Raw genomic sequence first — 10,550 nt, 5'->3', positions numbered from 1 at the left:
CCACTGTATGGTTTTGAAACTAAATTGATGTAATATTAATATGTTTTTTTATTGGAGGAGTTCATTGTTATAGAATTGGAGGCAGACAATAAGCAGTTAAGGGAGGGAGGAAGGAGCTTAGAGTTGTGAATTGTTGTTTAATGTTCACTTTTAGAGTTAAGGAATAAATTGATGTTATTTTCTCTAAATAGTGGAATTTGGATGTTCTCTATCACTCATATTTTAACAGATTATGAGGTGAGGTGAGCTGAGTATCAGGGAGGGAGGTCAGGGGGCGGGGCTACGTGGCCCGTAGTGACGTCAGGGGGCGGGGCTACGTGTCCCGTAGTGACGTCAGGGGGCGGGGTTCTCAGCGCAATGGCGGCGGTGGTGGCGCTCGGGTTGCAGCTGGAGCGAGCGGCGGCGGTGGCGGCGGCGGCGGCTCGAACAGGTACGGGGTGGTCCGAGTCATGCCCCTGTCACCCGGCCATTGTCAGCACTGATGACCAATGTGCGCCTTGCATTAACCCTGTCTCCCTCTCCCTCTCCCTCTGGGCCTGAAGGTCGGCGGTTGATCTCGGCCTCGGCTGAAGCCTCGATAGCCCCGGACACGCGAGAGAACGAGACGGTCTCGCCGCGATTTGTGAACCGCAACCCCCGGAACCTGGAGCGCCTGGCGCTGGCGAGGAAGGACAACGGCTGGCAGAGCACCTGGCCGAGGCGCAGCTACTGGCACCGGTGAGCACCGTACACCACATGGGACAGCACAGTACAGGCCCTTCGGCCCACCATGTTGCGCTGAGCATTTATCTAACACCGACCTCATCTACACACCCTGCAAATTACTGCCGTCCATGTGCTTGTCCAGCAGTCGCTTAAACGTCCCTAATGTCTCTGACTTTTCTACCACCGCTGGCAGTGCATTCCACACACCCACCGCTCTCTGAATAAAGAACCTACCTCTCACATCGCCCCTATACCTTCCTGCAGTCACCTTAAAAATTATGACCACTTGTGACACCCATTTCTGCCCTGGGGGGTGGGGAAGTCTCTGGCTATCTACTCTATCTAAGCCTCTCATTAACTTCTACACCTCTATCAGGAAAAATCCACTCCATCCTCCCTTTGCTTTGCCCTTGAATGTATCTGTCCACTTCCCCTTCTTCCAGCATTCAGATACAAAGTTAAATATCACACAACACCAGGTTATAGTCCAACAGGTTTAATTGGGAACACTAGCTTTCGGAGCGTTGCTCCTTTTTCAGGTGGTTGTGACGAAGGAGCGTCGCTCCGAAAGCTAGTGCTCCCAATTAAACCTGTTGGACTATAACCTGGCATTGTGTGATTTTTAACTTTATACACCTCAGTCCAGCAGAGCATCTCCAAATGATGAGCATTCAGATAACAAGTCAAAGAGTCATAGAGACGTACAGCATGGGAACAGACCTTTCTGTCCAACTTGTCCATACCGACCAGATATCCCAACCCAGTCTGGCACCTCCCAGCACCTGGCCCATATCCCTCCAAACCCTTCCTATTCATATACCCATCCAGATGTCTTTTAAATGTTGTAATTGTACCAGCCTCCACCACTTCCTCTGGCAGCTCATTTCATACACGCACCACCCTCTGTGTGAAAAAGTTGCCCCTTAGGTCTCTTTTATGTCTTCCCCACTCACCCTAAGCCTATATGCTCTAGTTCTGAGATATCCTTACAAATTTGTTTCTCCATTTCCCTCTGGCTATTAGAGGGTCTATAATACAAGCCCAACAAGGTGATCATCCCTTTCTTATTTCAGTTCCACCCAAATAACTTCCCTGGATGTATTTTCGGGAATATCCTCCCTCAGTACAGCAGTAATGCTATCCCTTATCAAAAACGCCACTCCCCCTCCTCTGTTGCCTCCCTTTCTATCCTTCCAAGCATTTGTATCCTGGAACATTAAGCTGCTAGTTCTGTCCATCCCTGAGCTATGTTTCTCTAATTTTTATGATATCCCAGTCCCATGTTCCTAACCATGCCCTGAGTTCATCTGCCTTCCCTGTTAGGCCTCTTGCATTGAAATAAATGCAGTTTAATTTATCAGTCCTACTCTGTTCTCTGCTTTGTTCCTGCCTGCCCTTCCTGTTTGACTCGCCTTTGTTCTCAACTGTACCAGTCTCAGATTGATCTCTTTCCTCACTATCTCCCTGAGTCCCACACCCCCACCTTACTAGTTTAAATCCTCCCAAGCAGCTCTAGCAAATCTCCCTGCCAGTATATTAGTCCTCTTCCAATTTATGTACAATCCATCCTTCTTGTGCAGTTCACCTCTACCCCAAAAGAGCTTCCAATGATCCAAAATTGTGAATCCTTCTCCCATGCACCAGCTCCTCAGCCATGCATTCATCTGCTCTATCCTCCTATTCCTGCCCTCACTAGCTCATAGCACCAGGAGTAATCCAGATATTAGTACTCTCAAGGACCTCCTTTTTAAATTCCTGCCTAACTCCCTGTAATCTCCTTTCAGAATCTCAACCTTTTCCCTTCCTATGTCGTTGGTTCCAATGACCTCCTGCTGGCCCCTCTTCCACTTAAGAACATTCTGCATCCTCTCTGAGACATCCTTGACCCTGGCACCAGGAACGCAACACACCATTCTGATTTTATGCTGCTGGCCACAGGACCATCTGTCCTCTAATTCTAGAGAGTCCTCGAATTCAATCGATCTCTTGGAACCCGATGTACCTGTCATTGCATTAGAACTGGTCTCAATACCAGAATCTTGGCTGTTTGCTACGTTTCCCTGAGAATCCATCACCCCCACATGTTCCGAAACAGCATACTTGTTTGAAATGGGGATAGCCACAGAAGACTCCTGCACTAACTGTCTACCTCTCTTACCTTTCCTAGAGTTAACCAATCTATGTGACTGTATCTGCAACTTTTCCCTCTTCCTATAACTGCCATCCATCATGTCCCCCTGCTCGTAAATTCCTCATTACCTCTAACTGTCTCTCCAACCGATCCATTCGATCTGAAAGGATTCGTAATCAACGGCATGTATTGCAGATATAGTCCTCAGTAACCCTTAAACTCTCCCTGAACTCCTACATCCGACAAGAAGAGCATTTCACTCTACTAAAGGCCATTTTTGCTTTTAGTCTACAGATCCAGAAAATAGCACTGTCTTATTCCTCTACAAAACACTGCTCCAGGTTAAATTAATACTTATGGCTTATATTTTAAGTTTAATCAAGAGACATATCTCAAAAAAACATAATAAAAAACCCACTCTACTCACTACTGCAGATTTACTGTAAGGCCATGCTTAAAATATCCACTTACCTGTTTCTGTGTTGTGACCTCTCCCAAACAGGTTCCTCCAAGATTAGTTGTGAATTTCACTGTTTGTTTTCCCAGATGTACTCCAATGTCCAGTGATTCACGAATTCAAACAGCAAAGGCAGTAACTGTGCAGGTTCACTGCTGTGTCAGTTAGCAATGTGGGTTTCTTTCTCTCTCTCTCTCCTGCACTGACCTCACCATATATAACAGTTTCTGCCAATTTCCTGTTTCCATTGCCAGTGGCTGTCAGCTCTTTGGCCCTGAGTTCTGCCTCTGGCCGAGTGAATATGAAAGTTCTTCAGTAAATAGTCTTCTTGTCTCAGACTTCCGAGATTCTGGGTTAGATGGGAGAGCAGAAATCTAACCACTGGTATCTGGGCTGATGTGAGAACTGTTGTACTGGAATAGCACACTATTGGAGGGTCAGTGCTGAGGGAGTGCCAGACTGTGTCCCTCTGTGACATCTAACTGGCTGACTGCTGTCTGAAGTCCATATTAAAGATTTCATGACCTCCTTGGAAGAAGCACTGTGAATGCCAATCTGAATCTTTAAAACTCGTGTCCAGTCGGTGAAAACAGACAATCAGCCCGATATCAGTGCTGTTAGTCAGTTCTCGCTGTCTGCACATTAGTTGCTGTGTTCCCTGAGTAACCGCAGTATCTACCTGACAGTCCATATGATGTTGGAACAGAGGTCAGCCAATTGAATGTATCTTTTGTCCGATGGGGTCATGGCTGATTTGACAATCATCAACTCCACTCTCCTGTCCTTCTTTATAATATTTGATCCCTTCCAGATTAAAAATCTCATCGCAGCCTTCAATATAATTAATGACTCAGCCTCGACAGCCCTCTGTGGTCAAGAGTTCCGCAGATTCACTCCCCTCTGAGAGAAGAAATTCCTCCTCATACTTCCCTTTTATTCTGAGATTGTGCCTCAAAACTAGAGTCGAAAAGTGTGGCGCTGGAAAAACATGGCAGGTCATGCAGCATCCGAGGAGCAGGAGAGTCGACGTTCCGGGGTAAGCCCTTTATCAGGAATGTCAAAACTAGATGGAATATTCCATCTCACCAAAATTGCATGGAAGAAAGTGGAAGACAGTTTAACGGCTGGACTCGCTTCTTCTCATAAAAAAGGCCAAAGGACTACTTGTCTTCCGAATTGCTAGCTGTATCGCCATGTTCGCATTCATTGACTTAGAAATAAGGTCACACAGGACTCATTGAAACATACAGTATAGGCGAAGGAGGAGGCTGTTTACCCCTTTTAACAATTCATGTGATCATGGCTGATCAGCCAACCCGGTTCCCTGTTCCCATTTCATTCCTGTAATCCCAAGGACTTTATCTAACGCCTCGGAAGTATAGGAAGTGATTTTTGGGTCCCTTGCTGATATATTTCTATCATCGATAGCCACGAATGAAGTGCCAGTGGACTGGAGGGTGGCTAATGTGGTGCCATTATTTAAGAAAGGTGGTAAGCAAAAGCCAGGGAACTGATGTCAGTGGTGGGTAAGTTGTTGGAGGGGATTGTGAGGGATAGGATCTATGTGCATTTGGAAAGCCAAGGACTGATTAGGGATAGTCAACATGGTTTTGTGCATGGGAAATGGTATCTCACCAACTTAATTGAGTTTTTGAAGAAATGACAAAGACGATTGAAGAAGGCAGATGTTATCTATACAGATTTAAGCAAGGCATTTGCCAAGGTTCTGCATGGTAGACAGGTTCGCATGGTTAGATCACATGGAAACCAGGAAAAGCTGGCCAATTGGATACAAAATTGGCTTGAAGACACAGAGGATGGTGATGGAGGGTTGTTATTCAGATTGGAGGCCTGTGATCCGAAGTGTACTGCAAGAATCAGCTGGCTCCATTGCTTTTTGTCATTTATATAAATGATTTGGATGGAAGTATAGGAGGAATGGTCACTAGGCGAGTTTTGAGAATATTTGTAGCTCAGGTTGAGGTTCTGGATGTAAGTTTGCTCGCTGAGCTGGAAGTTTTGTTTTCAGACGTTCTGACACCATACTAGGTAACATCATCAGTGAGCCTTTGGTGAAGTGCTAGTGTTACGTCCCGCTTTCTATTTATGTCTTCAAGTTTCCTTGGGTTGGTGATGTCATTTCCTGTTTTTTTTCTCAGGGGATGGTAAATAGGGTCCAAGTCAATGTGTTTGTTGATAGAGTTCGGTTGGAATGCCATGCTTCTAGGAATTCTAATGCGTGTCTCTGTTTGGCTTGTCCTAGGATGGATGTGTTGTCCCAGTCGAAGTGGTGTCCTTCCTCATCTGTATGTAAGGATACTAGTGAGAATGAGTCATGTCTTTTTGTGGCTAGTTGTTCATGTATCCAAGTGGCTATTTTTCTGCCTATTTGTCCAAACACTACTCAAGAGCCTGGCGGAGGAATGCCTCATTCTGCCTTGGGACCCTGCAACCACACGGGATAAACATGGATTTCAACAGTTTCCTCATCTGCGTCCCCCCTGCCAACCCAGTCCCAGTCCCAAGCCTCCAACTCAGCACCACCCTCCAGACCATCCATCACTGTCCCCTCTAACCTATCACCTCCCTCAACTTCATCCACCTATCGTTTTCCCAGCTACCTCCTCCCAGCCCCAGCCCCCCTCCCATTTATCTCTCAGCCCCGACCCACAAGCCTCATTCCTGATGAAGGGCTTATGCTCAAAACGTTGATTCTCCTGCTCCTCGGATGCTGCCTGACCTGCTGTGCTTTTCCAGCACCACACTCTTGACTCTGATCGCCAGCATCTGCAGTCCTCACTTTCTCCAGAGTACAACAGGACCTTGATCAGTTGGGCAAATGAACTGAATAGTGGTCGATGGAATTTAGTTTTGATAAATGTGAGGTACTACATTTTTGGTAAGGCAAATCAGGACAGGACACTTAATGATAAAGTCTTGGCAGTGTTGCTGAACAAAGGTCTGGGGGTGCAGATTCACTCAGTTCCTTGAAAGTGGAGTCACAAGTAGATAGAGTAGTGAAGAAGGCATTTAATTCACTTGTCTTAATTGGTCAGTGCATTGAGTATTGGGATGTCATGCTGTGACTGGACAGGATATTGGTTCGGCCAGTTTTGGAATACTGCGTTCAATTCTGGGCCCCCTGCAGTAGGGAAGATGCTGTTCGTTGAAAGGATGCAGGAAAGATTTACAAGAGCGTTACCAGGATTGGAGGGTTTGAGCTATAGGGAGAGGCCGAATGGTTAGGAATGTTTTTTCCCTGGAGCTGAGGGTTGACACATATGGAGGTTTCTAAAATCAAGAGGGATATGGATAGGGTGAATAGCCTGGGTGTTTTCTCAGGATAGGGAAGTCCAAAACTAGAGGAAAGGGGAAAGATTTGAAAGGAACCTAAGGGGCAACTTTTTCATGCAGCGGGTGGTATGTGTATGGAATGAGCTGCCAGAGGAAGTGGTGGAGGCTGGTACAATTACAACATTTAAAATGCATTTGGATAGGTATATGAATAGGAAGGAGTCAGAGGCATATGGGCTAAAGACTGGCAAATGGGATTAGATTAATCTGATAGGCTTGGATGAGTTGGACCGAAGGGTCTGTATCCATGCTGTATATGCCTTTGACTCTATGTCTCTGTGATGTTTTAGCCTCATGTAATGTTTTTTGCTGCAGAGACTTCCACAAGCTCTCCACTCTGTAGATGGAGGCATTCCTCTTTAGTCCTACCCTGTGTACTTCCTCAGATAAGAAACCCAAAACTGCACGCGATACACCACGGTATGGCCTCACACTGTACAATTGCAGAAAGGCATCTCTGCTCCTGTAATCCAATCCTCTCACCATCAAAGCCAACGTACCTTCACTGCCTGCTGCTCCGGCAACGCTGACTTTTAAAGACTTGCGTGTATGAGGGACACCCTGCTCTTGTAGCGCCTCCTTTCTCAGTTGATCAACATTCTTTTTTTATCCTGTTTTTGCTACCGGACCCCTCGTTGAAATATATTATACCACCATGCATTTGCCCATTCGCTGAACTTGTCTTGATCACACCATTGATTTGATTTCGACTAGTTCGGGTAAGGTTTCCACATTTTTTTGGAAGCATACCGGTGTGTTGGAGCTGGAGTAGGGGAGTGCAGTTCTGGTCAGTGGTGCCTCACAGGGTGATTTGCTGCTGATATCTCTCATTTCCTTTGTCATTGATTTTCTCTCTCTCTACTGCCTGATGCCAGGTTGCGTTTCAGGAAGAGCCAGAAGCATGTCACAGCCTGTGTGGAGGCAGCAAGCAGTCAGGGCGAGGTGGTCATCTCAGCTTCGACCCAAGAGTGGTCCATCAAGAAGCACCTATACAGCACCCGGGACGTCACTGCAGCTGAGACTGTGGGCCGTGTGCTAGCTCAACGCTGCCTTGAGGCCGGGATCGGCTACCTCCAATTCCGGGCTATCCCCTGGGAATACCGGGCAGAGTCGGTAAGTCCCGAGAACTTTCAGAGAATGAGGGTCCTGATTAGTTTAGAAGGAAAGATGGATCGTGGCTGATTGCATCCGGCCTCAACTCCACAGTCCTGCCCACTGTCTTGAAACCATTACTGACTAAAAAATTGTCTACCACCTCAAATTTATTCAGTGACTATCACACTTTGGGGAAGCAAATACCCTTTTGAGAAGTTATCCCTCGTCATGTCTGTTATTAAACGTGCCACATGTTAAGCCTAAAACGATGACCTCTCATATGAACGAGGACCGTAAGGAAGCCACTCAGCTCCTCCAGCTTACTCTGCCATTCAATAAGGTCATGGCCAATCTGATTTTAACTTTGTCTCAATGTTGCAGTACATCCTCCAAAATCTTTCAGCCTCTTAATCTACATTGCCCCACAAGGGGAAACATCTTCTCTGCGTCTACTTTGTTAACCTCCTTTAACATCTTACAAACTTCAGTTAGATCTTGTGGGTGAATTACCACAAGCTACCTTTAATTTGGCAACTTACTGAGGAATCTCCAAGACAATCCAGTATTAAAACAGAGGAACCTCTATTATCTGAATGAGTTGGGCGATCGTTCGGATCACAGTGCTCTACCAGAGAGTTTGTTTAAATCAATAATTTTGATGAGTCTGCTATTTGAACAAACTAATCTTTGCATTCTGCAAATTGCAGGTTAAACTGAGAAGGACTAAACCCTTAACATCACATAAATATATGAAATCCCTGCATTAAGCAAGGTCCTGAACAGCTTCTACAATCACAAGAGCATTTGTCAAGTTTCTGTGAACTCAGTGTCACTGTAGGAAATCAGAAGCAGTGCCTTGTGCATGTTTACTTTGTCGGCAATTTTTTTCATGAACTGCCCAGTAAAGTGACGGAAATAAGGCACTTACCTTTGAAAAGGACTGTGTAACTAACCCTTACGTGAAACAAAAACTCCAGTCATTGTTGCTTGAGGTGCTTGTGTTTCTTTGATTTTGCCAGTGTTTTCACATGTTCTTCAGTACAGGCAATCCAAATTCACCTACCTCTTTGATGTAATGTTTTTATAGACCTTGAGACCTTGTTCGGATAATCCAAAATACGGATAATTGAGGTTAGTCTGTACATAATCTTTATTGCACGTGGCAGCCAAAATAAGAATCTCAGGTCAGCAAGTTAGGCCTCACAACCCAGCTTGGCTATTACCTGATTCATGGTGGAATTTAGCTACGATTCCGACTCACGGTGTCTGTCTTTGGATGTCCAGGGTATCATCCTTATACAATGCCATTCTTCAGAGTTCTGCTGCTGAGGAATCCTGAATCTGAAATCTTCTAGAATTTTCTGCCTTGTGAAGTTTGTGATGTGACATGATTGATGCTCCTTTAGATTTGTTCATCCACAATATTGATTCTGGAGTATTCAAGTCTTTGGATTGCCTTCTTATTGGGAGAGCTTCTCTGTTCCTTGTTACACTTGATGCCAACTTTCTATTCCAAACATTGCATGTTGTGCCAGTAACCCCTTCACTTCAGTACGTCCCTTATGCAGGGAATATTAATTACCTATTAGTCACAAGACAGCTGGTTGTCAAACAATTAACTTTGCTAACCCTGGAGACGGGTTATTTATGTTGCTTTGACTCCTTTTTCTCCCAGGGATGGTTAATTGGCATGTTGCCTTTAATTCCTTCATAACAATTTCTCCTTGTCCCTTACATCTCAGGAAACAGTTCAAGTCTGCAGTATTGCAATCTTCTAAACTGAGTTTTAACCTGGGATAAAAATGGGAGTTTGTCAGTCCAAATAGCAATCACAAAACCCTGGAATAATGAAAGAAAGTTTGTGGGGGAGGAGGAAACAATCAGAATTTTTTTAGGCTCATCGATTGAGGGAGGAATCGCAATCCCATAGGGATAGTTGTCTGGGAGAGGTATTACAGAAGAAGAGGGTAGATTTGACTGGAGGAGAAGAATCACTGCCTCAGGATTGGGCAGAGAAGGGACAGCTGCCCTGTGGGGTAGAGAGAGGGAGGGCAGCAAGGGGCTATCAGCGAACGAACTCACCTCATCTCCATCTCTCTGTGCTCTGTAGGTCCAGCGATTCCGCTCTGCGCTAAAAGACAGTGGGCTGATCCTCAGCGAACCACGGAGAGTGTACCAGTCGACGCATGCGAATTTGGGAACGAAGGTGAGATGGGGCAAAGGCATCGCAACAAGTTCCTTTCGATTTCTAAATAAAGCAAAAGATTCTGTCTGACTTCAGAACTCATTCTTTTCATGGGTTGTCATAAGGGATGCGGGGTGAGGGTGCAGGCTTCACACACAGCAAGATTATCCCAGATTGCTCCATCTCCCTACCATCAGCCAAGGTTTGTTCTGAGCTCACTGATCTTATCTGCTGGGGGACTGACTGGTCTCCTGCCTGTTCCTGTGTAACAGGATTGAGGAACTGAATGATCTCCTGTTCCTGTGTTACAAGACAAGGGGAGTACTCAGTGAATGATAGGACACTAGGAAACTCAGAGGAACAGGGGTCTTGCCCACAGATCCCTGAAGGTGAAGAGACAGATTAGTAGATATCTAAGCATCCATGACCATTTCCATTTAGAAGGACAAGGGCAGCAGATAATGGAACCCCAACCCCTCAAGTTCCACTCCAAGACACTCACCATCCTGACTTGGAAATATATTGCCATTCCTTCACTGTCGCTGGGTCAAAATCATGGAATTCCCTCCCTGAGGGGTCTACCTATATCTCATGGACTGCAGCAATTCAGGAAGGCAGCTCAT

General features: G+C 45.7%; 1 protein-coding gene across 1 annotated transcript; it reads left to right on the top strand.

Annotated features, from left to right (window-relative positions):
- Positions 1 to 348: 348 nt before the first annotated feature.
- On the top strand, positions 349 to 10,017 carry mrpl18 (mitochondrial ribosomal protein L18). Its single transcript, XM_043700295.2, is given in 5 exon segments — positions 349 to 430; positions 543 to 717; positions 7,523 to 7,760; positions 9,853 to 9,946; positions 9,949 to 10,017. Coding segments are annotated over 5 exon segments (630 nt in total). The 5' UTR covers positions 349 to 357; the 3' UTR covers positions 9,999 to 10,017.
- Positions 10,018 to 10,550: the final 533 nt, after the last annotated feature.

The sequence above is a fragment of the Chiloscyllium plagiosum genome, unplaced genomic scaffold (genome assembly GCF_037043375.1).
Source record: "Chiloscyllium plagiosum isolate Xiang-an unplaced genomic scaffold, Cpla_swu_hap1 HiC_scaffold_12, whole genome shotgun sequence".
Lineage (NCBI taxonomy): Eukaryota > Metazoa > Chordata > Chondrichthyes > Orectolobiformes > Hemiscylliidae > Chiloscyllium > Chiloscyllium plagiosum.
This window is presented reverse-complemented; position numbering and strand designations above follow the sequence as displayed.